The 20,153-nt window shown below is 40.5% G+C and overlaps 1 protein-coding gene across 2 annotated transcripts in view; it reads right to left on the bottom strand.

Moving 5' to 3' along the window:
- DNAH5 (dynein axonemal heavy chain 5) overlaps positions 1-20,153 on the bottom strand; it is a 363,993-nt gene that overhangs the window by 87,668 nt on the left and 256,172 nt on the right. For both annotated transcript variants that reach the window (XM_049861228.1, XM_049861221.1), the window contains exon 59: positions 18,130-18,333. In XM_049861228.1, the coding sequence (XP_049717185.1) occupies positions 18,130-18,333 (204 nt within the window). The remainder of the gene's footprint in view (positions 1-18,129; positions 18,334-20,153) is intronic.

Here is a 20,153-nt window from a genome sequence, read left to right on the forward strand (position 1 = left end):
TAGTGGATTCGAACGGTCGACCTTTTGATCAGCAGCCCAATAATTAACCACTATGCCACAAGGGTTTCCATATTTAGCATTTAGGGGCAATGAAATGCTAAATAATTCAGACAGAACTACTATTAAATTCACCTGAAGTGTGAAGATAATAACTTGGACATTAGGCCTTAAGGGCAGTGAATTATTTTTTAATCATAGAACTATCAAGAATATGAAAGAATTATTATTATCTTCTGAGGGTATAAAATTTAAAAGTAGTAACAGAATGAATTAAGAATGTCTTCCTACATCTAAAGGAAAGACTACTCAAACAATGAAATTGTAGCTTTTAAAAGTGGTGTTTGATCACTTAAAAGAGGATGATTAAATACTTTCAAAGTAGAAATGAATTTAACACCTAAATAATTCAGTAAAACAAGCCTTCACGGAACACACAGAACATAGGATAGAACACACTTTCATTCAGACCTCTTTTAACTCATTTCTTTTATGAGAAGTGAACAAGAGAGAAGTCAGAAGCAAAACCCAAAAGAATGTCTGGGAGCAACATAAAGACAAATAGCAAAGTAACTTTCAAAAGCAGTATTGTCCCAGATGAACAAGACAGGTTCCTGGGGTCACCTGCCAGGATTCTACTCAAAGCCCAATTACATTTTCACATTTTTCTGTGAAAACATTTTGAACCCCCCCTCCCCCACAACGACTGCCATACCACACCACACACAGAGTTAATCAAAACCTCCTCTCCACTCAACTAACATATTAGACCTCCACTGTGGCACTTATATCATTGTTGTTGTTGTCGTCTGCTGACAACTTGATTACAACTCATAACAATGTGATCAAAAATAAACCAAACCTGGGCAGGGCCAAGATGGCGGACTAGGTGGACACTACCGCGGATCCCTCTTGCAACAAAGACTCGGAAAAACAAGTGAATCGATCACATACATAACAATCTACGAACCCTGAACAATAAACACAGATTTAGAGATGGAGAACAAACAAATACGGAGAGGCAGCGATTGTTTTCAGAGCCTGGAGCCAGCATACCAGTCAGGTGACCTTCGGCGCACAATTTGGGGCAAAGCCCAGGGGGGCAGACGGCACAAACAAGGGGCCTAGCCCTAGCCCCCGAACTCATTCCGGGAGGTGGCCCAGCCGGTTCTCACGGGCGGCGTGGCGGCACAGCCAGTGGGAAAAGTCCCCGGGAGGCAGTGACTGGTCTTGGAGCTGGGAGAGCAGCGTCCCAGCCGGGGAGCCGTCCCACCGGGATTTAGGAGGGGAGCAGGCGCAGGGAGCTGCACCACCCCCCGAACTAAGCCCGGGAGGGGGCCCAGCTAGTTCGCGCAAGTGGCATGGCGACGCAGCCGGTAGGAGGAGTCCCCGGGAGGCAGTGACTGGTCCTGGAGCGGGGAGAGCAGCGTCCCAGCCGGGGAGCTGTCCAGCCGGGATTTTGGTGGGGCAGGAGCGCGGGGAGCAGCTCCACCCCCCTGAACTGACCCCGGGGGGGGCCCAGGTGGTTCGCGTGGGCGGCGTGGTGACGCAGCCAGTGGAAGAAGGCCCCGGGAGACAGTGACGGGTATTGGAGCAGGGAGAGTGGCGTCCCAGCCGGGACGCACGGTCGCGGCGTAGGCGGGGGGAACTGCTCCACTCGCCTGAGCTGACCCCAGGGGGGGGCCCAGCCAGTTCGCGGAGGCGGCACGGCGACGCGGAAGGCGGGACGGGGAGTCCCCGGGAGGCAGCGACTGATTTTGGAGTCGGGAGTGCACCACCCCAGGCTGGCAGCTGAGGATCTGACTGTGACTCCAGTGGGCCAGACCCCCCGGGGGCAATCTCCACACAGACAGCACACATAGGCCACGCGCCCCGCGGAAATCTCAGATATAATAGTCATTCCAAGCAAGACAAGCAACTCTGGCTATATTCTGAGGTGCTACTCTCCTATCTCTCTGATCCCTCCCCCACCCTCCCCAGGCGGCTTCATTAACATCCGAATAGCCTGAGCCAGAGGGAGAACTCTGATAGGGATCTGACTGCATTTTTTTTTTAGAGGATTTTCTGGAAAAACTAGATTCCCACTGATGGCTCGAAGACAGCAGTCCATATCAAACCACATAAAGAAGCAGACCATGACAGCTTCTCCAACCCCCCAAACAAAAGAATCAAAATCTTTCCCAAATGAAGATACAATCCTGGAATTATCAGATACAGAATATAAAAAACTAATTTACAGAATGCTTCAAGACATCACAAACGAAATAAGGCAAACTGCAGAAAAAGCCAAGGAACACACTGATAAAACTGTTGAAGAACTCAAAAAGATTATTCAAGAACATAGTGGAAAAATCAATAAGTTGCAAGGATCCATAGAGAGACAGCATGTAGAAATCCAAAAGATTAACAATAAAATTACAGAATTAGACAACGCAATAGGAAGTCAGAGGAGCAGACTCGAGCAATTAGAATGCAGACTGGGACATCTGGAGGACCAGGGAATCAACACCAGCATAGCTGAAAAAAAATCAGATAAAAGAATTTAAAAAAATGAAGAAACCCTAAGAATCATGTGGGACTCTATCAAAAAGGATAACTTGCAGGTGATAGGAGTCCCAGAACAGGGAGGGGGGACAGAAAACACAGAGAAAATAGTTGAAGAACTCCTGACACAAAACTTCCCTGACATCATGAAAGACGAAAGGATATCTATCCAAGATGCTCATCGAAACCCATTTAAGATTGATCCAAAAATAAAAACACCAAGACATATTATCATCAAACTCGCCAAAACCAAAGATAAACAGAAAATTTTAAAAGCAGCCGGGGAGAAAAGAAAGGTTTCCTTCAAGGGAGAATCAATAAGAATAAGTTCAGACTACTCAGCAGAAACCATGCAGGCAAGTAGGGAATGGGACGACATATACAGAGCACTGAAGGAGAAAAACTGCCAGCCAAGGATCATATATCCAGCAAAACTCTCTCTGAAATATGAAGGCGAAATTAAGATATTTAGAGATAAACACAAGTTTAGAGAATTTCCAAAAACCAAACCAAAGCTACAAGAAATACTAAAGGATATTGTTTGGTCAGAAAACCAATAGTATCAGGTACCAGCACAATACAACGTCACAAAACAGAACGTCCTGATATCAACTCAAATAGGGAAATCACAAACACAAACAAATTAAGATTAATTAAAATAAATAAATAAATACACATAACAGGGAATCATGGAAGTCAATAGGTAAAAGATCACAATAATCAAAAAGAGGGACTAAATACAGGAGGCATTGAACTGCCAGAAGGAGAGTGATACAAGGCGATATAGAACGATACAAGTTAGGTTTTTACTTAGAAAAATAGGGGTAAATAATAAGGTAACCACAAAAATGTATAACAACTCCATAACTCAAGATAAAAGCCAAGAAAAATGTAACGACTCAACTAACATAAAGTCAAACACTATGAAAATGAGGATCTCACAATTTACTAAGAAAAACGTCTCAGCACAAAAAACTATGTGGAAAAATGAAATTGCCAACAACACACATGAAAAGGCATCAAAATGACAACACTAAACACTTATTTATCTATAATTACGCTGAATGTAAATGGACTAAATGCACCAATAAAGAGACAAAGAGTCACAGACTGGATAAAGAAACACTATCCATCTATATGCTGCCTACAAGAGACACACATTAGACTTAGAGACACAAACAAACTAAAACTCAAAGGATGGAAAAAAATATATCAAGCAAACAATAAGCAAAAAAGAAGAGGAGTAGCAATATTAATTTCTGACAAAATAGACTTTAGATTTAAATCCACCACAAAGGATAAAGAAGGACACTATATAATGATAAAAGGGACAATTGATCAGGAAGACATAACCATATTAAATATTTATGCACCCAATGACAGGGCTGCAAGATACATAAAACAAACTTTAACAGAACTGAAAAGTGAGATAGACACCTCCACAATTATAGTAGGAGACTTCAACACACCACTTTCGGAGAAGGACAGGACATCCAGTAAGAAGCTCAATAGAGACACGGAAGACCTACTTACAACAATCAACCAACTTGACCTCATTGACTTATACAGAACTCTCCACCCAACTGCTGCAAAGTATACTTTTTTTTCTAGCGCACATGGAACATTCTCTAGAATAGACCACATATTAGGTCATAAAACAAACCTTTGCAGAGTCCAAAACATCGAAATATTACAAAGCATCTTCTCAGACCACAAGGCAATAAAACTAGAAATCAATAACAGAAAAACTAGGAATAAGAAATCAAATACTTGGAAACTGAACAATACCCGCCTGAAAAAAGACTGGGTTATAGAAGACATCAAGGAGGGAATAAGGAAATTCATAGAATGCAACGAGAATGAAAATACTTCCTATCAAAACCTCTGGGACACAGCAAAAGCAGTGCTCAGAGGCCAATTTATATCAATAAATGCACACATACAAAAAGAAGAAAGAGCCAAAAGCAGAGAACTGTCCCTACAACTTAAACAAATAGAAAGTGAGCAACAAAAGAACCCATCAGGCACCAGAAGAAAACAAATAATAAAAATTAGAGCTGAACTAAATGAATTAGAGAACAGAAAAACAATTGAAAGAATTAACAAAGCCAAAAGCTGGTTCTTCGAAAAAATTAACAAAATTGATAAACCACTGGCTAGACTGACTAAAGAAATACAGGAAAGGAAACAAATAACCCGAATAAGAAACGAGAAGGACCACATCACAACAGAACCAAATGAAATTAAAAGAATCATTTCAGATTACTACGAAAAATTGTACTCTAACAAATTTGAAAACCTAGAAGAAATGGATGAATTCTTGGAAAAACACTACCTACCTAAACTAACGCATTCAGAAGTAGAACAACTAAATAGACCCATAACAAAAAAAGAGATTGAAACGGTAATCAAAAAACTCCCAACAAAAAAAAAAGCCCTGGCCCGGATGGCTTCACTGCAGAGTTCTACCAAACTTTCAGAGAAAAGTTAACACCACTATTACTGAAGGTATTTCAAAGCATAGAAAAGGACGGAATACTACCCAACTCATTCTATGAAGCTACCATCTCCCTGATACCAAAACCAGGTAAACACATTACAAAAAAAGAAAATTACAGACCTATATCCCTCATGAACATAGATGCAAAAATCCTCAACAAAATTCTAGCCAATAGAATCCAACAACACATCAAAAAAATAATTCACCATGATCAAGTGGGATTTAAACCAGGTATGCAAGGCTGGTTTAATATCAGAAAAACCATTAATGTAATCCATCACATAAATAAAACAAAAGATAAAAACCACATGATCTTATCAATTGATGCAGAAAAGGCATTTGACAAAGTCCAACACCCATTTATGATAAAAACTCTTACCAAAATAGGCATTGAAGGAAAATTCCTCAACATAATAAAGGGCATCTATGCAAAGCCAACAGCCAATATCACTCTAAATGGAGAGAAACTGAAAGCATTTCCCTTGAGAACGGGAACCAGACAAGGATGTCCTTTATCACCGCTCTTATTCAACATCATACTTGAAGTCCTAGCCAGGGCAGTTAGGCTAGACAAAGAAATAAAGGGTATCCGGATTGGCAAGGAGGAAGTAAAGTTATCACTATTTGCAGATGACATGATCTCATACACAGAAAACCCTAAGGAATCCTCCAGAAAACTACTGAAACTAATAGAAGAGTTTGGCAAAGTCTCAGGTTATAAAATAAACATACAAAAATCACTTGGATTTCTCTACATCAACAAAAAGAACACCGAAGAGGAAATAACCAAATCAATACCATTCACAGTAGCCCCCGAGAAGATAAAATACTTAGGAATAAATCTTACCAAGGATGTAAAAGACCTATACAAAGAAAACTATGAAGCTCTACTACAAGAAATTCAAATGGACATACTTAAGTGGAAAAACATACCTTGCTCATGGATAGGAAGACTTAACATAGTAAAAATGTCTATTCTACCAAAAGCCATCTATACATATAACACACTTCCGATCCAAATTCCAATGTCATATTTTAAGGGGATAGAGAAACAAATCACCAATTTCATATGGAAGGGAAAGAACCCCCGGATAAGCAAAGCACTACTGAAAAAGAAGAAGAAAGTGGGAGGCCTCACTCTACCTGATTTCAGAACCTATTATACAGCCACAGTAGTCAAAACAGCCTGGTACTGGTACAACAACAGGCACATAGACCAATGGAACAGAATTGAGAACCCAGATATAAATCCATCCACGTATGAGCAGCTGATATTTGACAAAGGACCAGTGTCAGTAAATTGGGGAAAAGATAGTCTTTTTAACAAATGGTGCTGGCATAACTGGATATCCATTTGCAAAAAAATGAAACAGGACCCATACCTCACACCATGCACAAAAACTAACTCCAAGTGGATCAAAGACCTAAACATAAAGACTAAAACAATAAAGATCATGGAAGAAAAAATAGGGACAACCCTAGGAGCCCTAATACAAGGCATAAACAGAATACAAAACATTACCAAAAATGATGAAGAGAAACCCGATAACTGGGAGCTCCTAAAAATCAAACATCTATGCTCATCTAAAGACTTCACCAAAAGAGTAAAAAGAACACCTACAGACTGGGAAAGAATTTTCAGCTATGACATCTCCGACCAGCGCCTGATCTCTAAAATCTACATGATTCTGTCAAAACTCAACCACAAAAAGACAAACAACCCAATCAAGAAGTGCGCAAAGGATATGAACACACATTTCACTAAAGAAGATATTCAGGCAGCCAACAGATACATGAGAAAATGCTCCCGATCATTAGCCATTAGAGAAATGCAAATTAAAACTACGATGAGATTCCATCTCACACCAACAAGGCTGGCATTAATCCAAAAAACACAAAATGATAAATGTTGGAGAGGCTGCGGAGAGATTGGAACTCTCATACACTGCTGGTGGGAATGTAAAATGGTACAACCACTTTGGAAATCTATCTGGCGTTATCTTAAACAGTTAGAAATAGAACTACCATACAACCCAGAAATCCCACTCCTAGGAATATACCCTAGAGATACAAGAGCCTTCACACAAACAGATATATGCACACCCATGTTTATTGCAGCTCTGTTTACAATAGCAAAAAGCTGGAAGCAACCAAGGTGTCCATCAACGGATGAATGGGTAAATAAGTTGTGGTATATTCACACAATGGAATACTACGCATCGATAAAGAACAGTGACGAATCTCTGAAACATTTCATAACATGGAGGAACCTGGAAGGCATTATGCTGAGCGAAATTAGTCAGAGGCAAAAGGACAAATATTGTATAAGACCACTATTATAAGATCTTGAGAAACAGTAAAAACTGAGAAGAACACATACTTTTGTGGTTACGAAGGGGGGAGGGAGGAAGGGAGGGAGAGGGTTTTTTATTGATTAATCAGTAGATAAGAACTGCTTTGGGTGAAGGGAAAGACAACACTCAATACATGGAAGGTTAGCTCAATTGGACTGGACCAAAAGCAAAGAAGTTTCCGGAATAAAATGAATGCTTCAAAGGTCAGCGGAGCAGGGGCGGGGGTCTGGGGAAAATGGTTTGAAGGGACTTCTATGTCAATTGGCAAAATAATTCTATTATGAAAACATTCTGCATCCCACTTTGAAATGTGGCGTCTGGGGTCTTAAAGGCTAACAAGTGGCCATCTAAGATGCATCAATTAGTCTCAACCCAACTGGAGCAAAGGAAAATGAAGAACACCAAGCTCACACGACAACTAGGAGTCCAAGAGACAGAAAGGGCCACATGAACCAGAGACCTACATCACCCGGAGACCAGAAGAACTAGTTGGTGCCCGGCCACAATCTATGACTGCCCTGACAGGGAGCACAACAGAGAACTCCTGAGGGAACAGGAGATCAGTGGGATACAGACCCCAAATTCTCATAAAAAGACCAGACTTAATGGTCTGACTGAGACTAGAGGAATCCCAGCAGCCATGCTCCCCAGACCTTCTGTCGGCACAGGACAGGAACCATCCCCGAAGACAACTCATCAGACATGAAAGGGACTGGTCAGCGGGTGGGAGAGAGATGCTGATGAAGAGTGAGCTAATTATATCAGGTGGACACTTGAGAGTGTGTCGGCAGCTCTTGTCTGGAGGCGGGATGGGAGGATAGAGAGAGAGGGAAGCCGGCAAAATTGTCACGAAAGGAGAGACTGAAAGGGCTGACTCAATCGGGGAAGAGCAGGTGGGAGTACGGAGTAAGATGTATGTAAACTTATATGTGACAGACCGATTGGATTTGTAAACGCTCACTTGAAGCTTAATAAAAGTTAATAAATAAATAAATAAATAAATAAAATAAACCAAACCCATTGCCACGGAGTGAATTCCGACTCACAGCAATCCTATAGGACAGAGTAGAACTGCCCCACAGAGTTTCCAAGGAGTACCTGGTGGAATTGAACTGCCGAACTTTAGGTTAGCAGCTCATCTCTTAACTACTATGCTACCCGGGTTTCCAGCAATGTCATAGTCTCTCATAATTATCTCAATCAAGTCTATATGCCCTAGTAGTTTCATGAACTGTTGTTTTTGTTGTTAGGTGCCTTCAAGTCGATTCTGGCTCATAGCGACCCTATGCACAACAGAACGAAAACACTGCCCGGTCCTCAGCCATCTTTACAATCGTTACGCTTGAGCCCACTGCTGCAGCCACTGCATCAATCGATCTCTTTGAGGGTTTTCCTCTTTTCCACTGACCCTGTCCTTTGCCAAGCACAGTGTCCTTTTCAAGGGACTGATACTTCCTGACAACATGTCCCAAGTATGTAAGACACAGTCTCGCCATCCTTGCTTCCAAGGAGCATTCTGGTTGTACTTCTTCCAAGACAGATTTGTTCACTCTTCTGGCAGTCCATGGTATAGTCAATATTCTTCACCAACACCACAATTCAAAGGCATCAATTCTTCTTCGGTCTTCCTTATTCACTGTCCAGCTTTCACATGCATATGATGTGATTGAAAACACCATGGCTTGGGTCAGGCGCACCTTAGTCTTCAAGGTGACATCTTTGCTTTTCAACATTTTAAAGAGGTCTTTTTGCAGCAGATTTACCCAATGCAAAGCGTCGTTTGATTTCCCGACTGTTGCTTCCCTGGCTATTGATTACGGATCCAAGTAAAATGAAATGCTTGACAACTTCAATCCTTTCTCCGCTTATCGTGATGTTGCTCATTGGTCCAGTTGTGAGGATTTTTGTTTTCTTTATGTTGAGGCGCAATCCATACTGAAGGCTGTGGTCTTTGATCTTCATTAGTAGGTGCTTCAAGTCCTTTTCACTTTCAGCAAGCAAGGTTATATCATCTGCATAACGCAGGCTGTTAATGAGTCCTCCTCCAATCCTGATCCCCTGTTCTTCTTCATATAGTCTAGCTTCTCGGATCATTTCCTCAGCATACAGATTGAATAGGTATGTTGAAAGGTTACAACCCTGACATATGCCTTTTCTGACTTTAAACCAATCAGTATCCCCTTGTTCTGTCCAAACAACTGCTTCTTGATCTATGTAAAGTTTCCTCACGAGCACAGTTCAGTGTTCTGGAATTCCCATTCTTCACAATGTTACCCATAATTTGTTATGATCCACACAGTCGAATGCCTTTGCATAGTCAATAAAACACAGGTAAACATCCTTCTGGTAGTCTCTGCTTTCAGCCAGGATTCATCTGACATCAGCAATGATATCCCTGGTTCCACATCCTCTTCTGAAACCAGCCTGAATTTCTGGCAGTTCCCTGTCGATATACTGCTGCAGCCATTTTTTAACTATCTTCAGCAAAATTTTGCTTCCATTTGATATTAATGATATTGTTCTATAATTTGCACATGTGGTTGGATCAACTTTCTCGGGGAGAGGCATAAATATGGATCTATTCCAGTCAGTTGGCCAGGAAGCAGTCTTCCATATTTCTTGGCATAGATGAGTGAGCACCTCCAGCACTGCAACCAGTTGTTGAAACATCTTAATTGATATTCCGTCAATTTCTGGAGCCTTGTTTTTTGCCAGTGACTTCAGAGCAGCTTGGACTTCTTCCTTCAGTACCATCAGTTTCTGATCATATGCCACCTCTTGAAACGGTTGAACATCTACTAATTCTTTTTGGTATAATGACTCTGTGTATTCTTTCCATCTTCTTTTGATGTTTCCTGCGTCGTTTAATATTTTCCCCATAGAATCCTTCACTATTGCAACTCGAGGCTTGAATTTTTTCTTCAGTTCTTTCAGCTTGAGAAACGCTGAGCGTGTTCTTCCCTTTTGGATTTCTATCTCCAGCTCTTTGCACGTGTCATTATAACATTTTACTTTGTCTTCTCAAGCCGCCTTTTGAAACCTTCTGTTCAGCTCTTTTACTTCATCATTTCTTCCTTTTGCTTTAGCTGCTCAACGTTCAAGAGCAAGTTTCAGAGTCTCCTCTGACATCCATCTTGGTCTTTTCTTTCTTTCCTGTCTTTTCAATGACCTCTTTCTTTCTGCATGTATGATGCCCTTGATGTCATTCCACAACTCATTTGGTCTTTGGTCACTATAGCTCCATGTGTCAAATCTATTCTTGAGATGGTCTCTAAATTCAGGTGGGATATACTCTAGGTCATATTTTGGCCCCTGTGGACTTGCTCTGATTTTCTTCAGTTTCAGCTTGAACTTGCATATGAGCAATTGACAGTAAGTTCCACAGTCGGCCCCCTAGCCTTGTTCTGGCTGATGATACTGAGCTTTTCCATCGTCTCTTTCCATAGATGTAGTAAATTTGATTCCTGTGTGTTCCATCTGGTGAGGTCCATGTGTACAGTTGCCGTTTTTGTTGGTGAAAGAAGGTATTTGCCATGAAGAAGCTGTTGGTCTTACAAAATTCTGTCATTCGATATCCAGCATTGTTTCTATCACCAAGACAGTATTTTCCAACTACCGATTCTTCTTCTTTGTTTCCAACTTTCCCATTCCAATCACCAGTAATTATCAATGCATCCTGATTGCATGTTCAATTAATTTCAGACTGCTGCAGCTGATAAAAATCTTCCATTTCTTTATCTTTGGCCTTAGTGGTTGGTGCACAAATTTGAATAATAGCCGTGTCTGTCAGTTTGTCATACTGTGGGGGCTTGCGTGTTGCTGTGATGCTGGAAGCTATGCCACCGATATTCAGATACCAGCAGCGTCACCCATGGAGGACAGGTTTCAGCTGAGCTTCCAGACTGACAGACAGACTAGGAAGAAGGACCTGGCAGTCTACTTCTGAAAAGCATTAGCCAGTGAAAACCTTATGAATAGCAGCAGAACACTGTCTGATATACTGCTGGAAGATGAGCCCCCCAGGTTGGAAGGCACTCAAAAGATGACTGGGGAAGAGCCGCCTCCTCAAAGTAGAGTCAACCTTAATGACATGGATGGAGTAAAGCTTTTGGGACTTTCATTTACTGATGTGGCATGACTCAAAATGAGAAGAAACAGCTGCAAACATCCATTAATAATCAGAACATGGAATGCACGAAGTATGAACCTAGGAAAGTTAGAAATGGTCAAAAATGAAATGGAATGCATAAACATTGATATCCTAGGCATTAGTGAGCTGAAATGGACTGGTATTGGCCATTTTGAATAAGACAATCACATAGTCTACTATGCTGGGAATGACAACTTGAAGAGAAATTGTGTTGCATTAATCGTCAAAAAGAACATTTCCAGATCTATGCTGAAGTACAACAGTGTCAGTAATAGGATAATATCCACAAATCTACAAGGAAATTTCATGAACTACATACTGTAATATCTATTATAGGGTGCCTCAGAAAATGCTTTAGCCATAACATTTATTTGAGCAATATTGGATTGAAAACTGAATGAAAGATAGCACTAAATTTATATTTTGAGAAATGGATGCGGGTTGAATAGTCCTAATTAGTTCCACTTCCACACTTCACATTACATCTCAACCCACAACAGTCTGGCTTGCCCATTTCCGATAGCCCTTGTCTTATTTGTGCATATGTGTGTGTGTGTGTTTGTGTGCATGTGGTAAATTTATAGGTAACAAAACATTTGCCGTTTCTACAATCTTCACATGTACAGTTCAGTGACATTAATTATGTTTATCATGTTGTTCAACCATCACCAGTAAACATTCCTGAATTTTTCCATCACCCTTAACAGAGGCTTAGGTAAACTGACTTACTTTTGATTTCCTCTTCCTTTTGAAAACTCTCTACTCCCTTGGCTTCACTTCATTTTCTTGGTTCTCTTTTCTTGTGTCTCTGATAATCTGATTCTCCTACATGTGTCTCCCACTTTATCCTATCACCTCTTAAATATTAGTATCCTTCAGAGTTCAATCCACTACTCTCCTCCCTCTCTTTGTGTAATTTCATCCACTCTTGTGGCTTCAACTTCCACACACATGCTGATAAATACCAAAGCAATATTTTCGGATGCATCACCTCCAACCCTTAGGTTTCTACATCCAGTCTCTACCTACTTGTCCCAAAGACAATTGAAATTCAAAATGTCCTACGTTTTGTATATTGACTACCACCAATCTTCCTCCTCTATTCTCAGTTACAACTGTTTGCATCCAGTACCAAAGTTACCAACTTGAGAGTCATCCTTCATTCCTCTCACCCTCATACCTTAACATGTAACCAACTAACTCCTAGAGATGTTTCCTTCCAAAGACTTTCCAGCTCCACTCTCTTTTTTCTGGCCCCATTTCAAAATTCAAAGATAAGTCAGATCTCATCTGTAATACTGCAATGTTGTTGTTTTTGTTAGGGTTTATCAAGTTGGTTCCAACTCATAGCGGCCCTATGCACAACAGAACAAAGCACTGCCAGGTCCTGTGCCATCCTCACAATTGTTGCTATGCTTGAGCCCATTGTTCCGGCCACTGTGTCAAACCAGCTCATTGAGGATCTTCCTCTTTTTGGTTGACCCTCAACTTTACCAAGCATGATGTCCGTCTCCAGGGACTGATCCCTCCTGACAATATGTCCGAAGTATGAGAGATGCAGTCTTGCCATCCTTGATTCCAAAGAGCATTCTGGTTGTACTTCTTCCAAGACAGATTTTTTCGTTCTATTGGTAGTCCATGGTCTAGTCAATATTCTTTGCAAATACCACAATTCAAAGGTGTCAATTCTTCTTTGGTCTTCCTTATTCATTGTCCAGCTTTCACACACATTTATGAAGTGACTGAAAACACCACGGCTTGGGTCAGGCTCACCTTAGTCCTCAAGGTGACATCTTTGCTTTCAATGCTTTAAAGGGATCTCTTGCAGCCGATCTGGCCAATGCAAAGCATCTTTTGATTTCTTGACTGCTGCTTCCATGGATGTTGATTATGGATCCAAGTAAAACGAAATCACTGACAACCTCAATCTTTTCTCTGTTTATCATTATGTTGCTTATTGGTCCAATTGTGAGGATTTTTGTCTTCTTTATGTTGAGGTGGAATCCATACTGAAGGCTGTGGTCTTTGACCTTCATCAGTAGGCGCTTCAAGCCCTCTTCACTTTCAGCAAGCAAGGTTGTTAAGGAGTCTCCCTCCATTCCTGATGCCCCATTCTTCTTCATATAGTCAAGCTTCTCAGATTATTTGCTCAGCATACAGATTGAGTAACTATGGTGAAAGGATACAACTCTGACACATACCTTTCCTGACTTCAAAACATGCAGTATCCCCTTGTTCTGTTCAAACAACTGCCTCTTAACTCATGTACAGATTCTTCATGAGAACAATTAAGTGTTTGAAATTCCCACTGTCTGCAATATTATCCATAATTTGGTATAATCCACATAGTAGAATGCCTTAGCATAGTCAATAAAACACAGGTCAACATCCTTCTGGTATTCTCTGCTTTCAGCCAGGATCCATCTGACATCAGCAATGATATACCTGGTTCCATGTCCTCTTCTAATCCAGCTTGAATATCTGGCAGTTCCCTGTTGATATACTGCTGTAGCTGCTTTTCAATGATCTTCAGCAAAATTTTACTTGCATGTGATATTAATGATATTATGCAAAATAGCTTCCTAGCTTCCAGCCTTAAAAACCCAACCCAGTGCGGTCGAGTCAATTCCGACTCATAGCGACCCTATAGGACAGAGTAGAACGATAGAGTTTCCATTCCAGCCTTAGCCCCCTTTAAATCCATTTTCTACAACTAACGGAAGTATCTACCTATGATGTGTAGCAAGTTAAGGTGTGCATCAGGGTTGTATCCTTTCACCATGCTTATTCAATCTGTATCCTGAGCACATAATCCAAGAAGCTGGACTATATGAAGAATGGGGGATCAGGATTGGAGGAAGACTCCTTAACAACCTGCATTATGCAGATGACACGACATTGCTTGCCAAAAGTGATGAAGATCAAAGACCACATCCTTCATTATGCATTGTGCCTCAACATAAAGAAAACAAAAATCCTCACAACTGGACCAATAAGCAACATCATGATAAATGGAGAAAATACCGAAGTTGTAAAGGATTTAATTTTCCTTGGATCCACAATCAACACCCATGGAAGCAGCAGACAAGAAATCAAAAGAGGCATTGCATTCAGTAAATCTCCTGCAAATGATCTCTAAAGTTTTAAAAAGCAAAGATGTCACCTGGAAGACTAAGGTGCACCATGGTGTTTTCAATCGGCTCATATGCATGTGACAGCTGGATGATGAATAAGGAAAACAAAGGAAGAACCGACACCTTTGAATTGTAGTGTTAGTGAAGAATATTGAATATACCATAGACTGTCAAAAGAATAAACTAATTTGTCTCGGATGAAGTACGACCAGAATGCTCCTTAGAAGCAGGGATGGCGAGACTAGGTCTCATATGCTTTGGGCATAGTATGAGGAGGGACCAGTCCCTGGAGAAGGACATCATGCTTGGCAAAGTAGAGGGTCAGCAAAAAAGAGGAAGATCCTCAATGAGATGGACTGACACAGTGGCTGTGACAATGCGCTCAAACATAACAATGATTGTGAGGATAACTCAGGACTGAGCAGTGTTTCATTCGGTTGTTCATAACGTCGCTGTGTTTCAGAACCAATGTGGCAGCACCTAACAACAACAAATAAAAGATAATATTGATAAATTGAACTATGTTAAAATGAGGAACTTCTGTTTATCAAAATATACCATTAAAAGAGTAAATAGCTAAGCCATAGAGAGAAGATATTTGCACACACATAAGTGAGAAATTATTCAGTCCATATAAAATAAAATAAAATATATAATGAGAAAAAAAACTTTAATGGGCAATACACCTGAACAGGCATTTAACATAGAGAATTCCTAAAAGGTTCATAAACCTATGAAAAGATTTTTCTGTATCATTAGTTACCAAGGAAATGAAAATTAAACCAGCAAGAAGACACTGTACAAACTCACCAGAATAGCTAAAATCACAAAGTGGTAAAGATGTACAGGAACTCATACATGCTGGCAGGCTTGTAAATTGATAAAAACATTTTGCAAAACTCTGGCAATATATACTATATCTGATTAAATGCATAACCTATGACTGTGTGGATCATAACAAATTATGGATAGCATTGCGAAGAATGGGAATTCCAGAATACTTAATTGTGCTCATGAGGAACCTTTACATGGATCAAGAGGCAGTTGTTCAGACAGAACAAGGGGATATACTGATTGGTTCAAAGTCAGGAAAGGTGTGTGTCAGGGTTGTAAACTTTCACCATACCTATTCAATCTGTATGCTGAACAAATAATCCGAGAAGCTGGACTATATGAAGAAGAACAGGGCATCAGGATTGGAGGAAGACTCATTAACGACCTGCGTTATGCAGATGACACAACCTTACTTCCTGAAAGTGAAAAGGACGTGAAGCATTTACTAACGAAAATCAACGACCACAGCCTTCAGTATGGATTGCACCTCAACATAAAGAAAACAAAAATCCTCACAACTGGACCAATGAGCAACACCTTGATAAATGGAGAAAAGATTGAAGTTGTCAAGGATTTCATTTTACTTGGATCCGCAATCAATAGCCAGGGAAGCAGCAGTCAAGAAATCAAACGACGCACTGCATTGGTTAAATCTGCTGCAAAGAACTTCTTCAAAATGTTGAAAGGCAAAGATGTTACCTTGAAGACTAAGGTGCGCCTGACCCAAGCCATGGTGTTTTCAATTGCCACATCTGCATGTGAAAGCTGGACAATGAATAAAGAAGACCAAAGAAGAACTGATGCCTTTGAATTGTGGTGTTGGTGAAGAATATTGACTATACCATGGACTGCCAGAAGAACGAACAAATCTGTCTTGGAAGAAGTACAACCAGAATGCTCCTTAGAAGCAAGGATGGCGAGACTGCGTCTTACATACTTGGGACATGTTGTCAGGAAGTATCAGTCCCTTGAAAAGGACACTGTGCTTGGCAAAGGACAGGGTCAGTGGAAAAGAGGAAGACTCTCAACAAGATGGATTGACACAGTGGCTACAACAATGAGCTCAAGCATAACAACAATTGTAAAGATGGCTGAGGACGGGGCAGTGTTTCGTTCTGTTGTGCATAGGGTCTCTATGAGGCAGAACCGACTTGATGGCACCTAACAACAACAACAACAACAATGACTCAGCAATTGCAGGCCTGAGTACATAGCTAACAGAAATGTTTCCATATGCCCATGAAAGGGCCTATAGACCTATATTCTGATTAACTTTATTTATAATCTCCCATTACTAGTAATAACCGAAATATCTACCAACAGTACAAAGAAAAAACAAATTGAAGTATTTTACAGTGCTTTACCCTGGTGCTGGTTCATACGGGCTCATGAGACAAAACTTAAATTTTCAGGAATTCTGCAATCAGGTTGTTATTCTCAGCCATTACTAAAAATAAACTATAACCCACTAAATAAATTATATAACCTTTCAATTATATATAATACAAACAAAAAATAATATGTATTCAAATTCAACATTTTCTACTCATTTTACTATGTTTTTGAGGTCATCTACATCTACTGTATCTATAGGGTAGATATACTATGTGGCACACGTCTTCCCAACTTGCATTCGGTGATGTCACAGTGGTAGCTTGAAATTGGCCAGAGTGGGAATAATTATGTCACAGAACATGGCAATCACTACAAATTAGAGCTGCTGCTTCTTCCTTTTTTTTTCCCCCTTCTATTTCCCCCTGGAGAATCAATTGTTAAATATTACTGTATACCATTCCAAGTTCAGATACTGCAAAACTACACATCAATGAAAAAAAAAAAAAAGAAATACTGCCCCATGCAACAAAAAAGCATGAATCTCACACACATGTTGAATGAAAGAGGCCAAAACAAAAGAGTTCACACTACGGTCATGCACCATATAATGTCCCTTTGGGCAATGTCCAATCCCATGTACATCTGTGGTCCCATAAGGTTATAACAGAGTTCAGAAATCCTGACTGGACAAAGGGACATGGCGAATTTAAGCTTGTCACACTCCATAGCCATGACAATTCTTGCAAACAAAGAAAAAATTCTCCAAGCTGTTAAAGGACTGGCTCCACCAAAAGCTACAAGGCTAATAAAAATGTGAGAGTGACCTGTATCTGAGACGCACAAATTGCTAATGACATGAATTATTATTTCTGGGACTTGAAAAGTATAAACATAGGTACACACTCGTATGCATGTATGCTATATATACATGTATGTATGTATATATGTATGGGAGCCCTGGCGGCACAGTGGTTAAGAGCTTGGAAACCCTAGGCGGTGTGTGTGTATGTAGTTTCCTGAAATTGATAATTTTCTTTTAACTTCTATTTAATTACATCACTGATGATGTTTTAATAGTCCTAAAATCTGTGAAGAAAAGCACTAATGCTTATAATGCCTTATATTTGGAAGAGAAAATGGTACTTGGAAAAAAATCCTTAGGCACATGTTCAAACTATGCATGTAGAGTTGACTTTGGTGTAGAAACGTGTTCTATTCGAGGACTTTGAGGCTCCCATGAAGGTAAGCCTCCTCCTAGTCCTGCGTTACTGAGCTACCCACCTGTAGGTTCTGCAGAAAGTTCCCTGCGGTCATCAGTTTTAAAGACTCCTGCCAGGAAGGAGCTGTGCAGCCTCTCTCCGGGTCCGTCTTCACTGCGTTGACTCTCCTCTGAAACAGCAGCAGCACACAGTCCATGATCCTCATGATGAGGTGCGGGGGGCGGCCCAGCGTGCGGACGGTCGCGATGTCGGAGGGCTTGATGGTCTGGGGAATGACAGGGGCTCATCATTCCATCTCAGACGAGAACATGCAGACAAGCAAACCTTGATCGTCTAAATGCTGACCTGTCAGCAGAGGCCAGCAAGCATTTTTTTTTTTTTTAATTTTGTTGTTGTTAAGAATATAGACAGTAAAGCATATACACATTCAATCATTTCTACATGTACAATTCAGCGACATTGATTACAGTCTTCGAGTTGTGCAACCATTCTCCCCCTCCTTTTCTGAGTTGCCGCTCCTCATTAACATAAAACCACTACCCCTAAGGTTCCTATCTACCCTTTCGAGTTGCTGTTATCAATGTGGCCTCACGTAGATAGTTCTTAAAAGAGCATAATGCTCAAGGCAGGCAATTTTTACTACTTAAACTAAACTATTGTTTGGTTTTAAGAACACTTCAGGGATATTTTTGGTTTAAAGTTTAAAGATTATCTCAGGGCAATAGTTTCAGGGGTTCATCCAGCCTCCATGGCTCCAGGTGTGTATTTAATCCGAAAATAAAAAGATGTGTGTCTCGAAAAGTTCCACTTCTTATAATTTGAGCTGGCAGCAAGCAGAGAGAAATGCCGGAGAGGAAGCGAGGAGCTGTGACTGCTCTGAAATGTACAGACCACTCTGTGTCAGGAAAGGAAACGTGTGACCTGAGAGAAAAAGGACACTCAGCACTTAAGTAGATATTGGAGATTCTAAACTCGGAAAAACACTTAGACTACTTGCACTGCTTTCTTACTCATTACTTATGTAGGTCAAGAACCTGCCTCTCTCTCTCTGTTAAGCAACTCAGACTTGTCACGGAGGAATGACACTGGCCGCGAGCTGCAGGGCTGACAGACTGAATAATTAGACGTTTCTTAGCTGGGAACTGACCTTTAAACAAAGGAACTTGAGCAACGCGAATTTCACTAAGCTCTTAGAAAAGTTCTGTTCCATTTCTAGTATAGATATCCTTATAAATTATTTTGTACTCACATAGACCCACTGCCCTTTTGGTTGATAATAACTAGTCTCTTAAACTCTCTACGGAATAAGTAATGGGGAAAAAAATTAAATACAAGAACATGACACAGTCCTATTTCTAGACCAAGTACTGTACATTCATTCCTTCCAGTCCTTGAAAACCTTTCATTTTGTTTGCATTTGCATCCCCCCTGTCAAAAGGAGGTAACCAATACCTTCTCATCAAAGTTAACGATCTTTTCTCTGAGGGTTGAAGGGGAAAAAAAAACACTGAACATGGTAATTAGGATGTAACTGGATACTTTAAAAAGCTTTGTTTCAACAGACATGCATTCATGAAAGCCAAACAATAAGAAGTTAAGGAGAGTTTGTGGTAAGCAACTGGAAATGGCATATAGACCTTTATTTGAGATGTGTGGCTATATATAGAAGGAAGGAGAGAAATACGATAGCAGCCAGTGGGGAAAGTTAGGTCAAATTAAAGTTATGTAAAATGAGAAGGCGAACCATGCTTAGTTTGATTGTGCTTTAAAGAGAGAATTTCAAACAGAATTGGGCTCAACCAGGTAAAAGAAGTCGGGGTGAGAAGGGTTATGTCTAAAGTTTAACCTGTTTCCGCTAAGAATTGAATTCCCTTTTCTCTGCAGGCAAAGCAACATGGCCATTATTTAATCTCCTACCCACCATGGAAATATAATAGTTAGTTAATATCTGGAGACATTTTGTATTTTTGCTCAGAGATGGTTAAAGCCAGATTAGCACTGAGGGAGGAAGAGAACCATCCTTTGCTGCTGCCTTATTTAATATATAGATGTATGTAACCTGATGTCAACATGTTAGACTTTGGA

Source organism: Elephas maximus, chromosome 2 (genome assembly GCF_024166365.1).
Source record: "Elephas maximus indicus isolate mEleMax1 chromosome 2, mEleMax1 primary haplotype, whole genome shotgun sequence".
Taxonomy (NCBI): Eukaryota; Metazoa; Chordata; class Mammalia; order Proboscidea; family Elephantidae; genus Elephas; species Elephas maximus.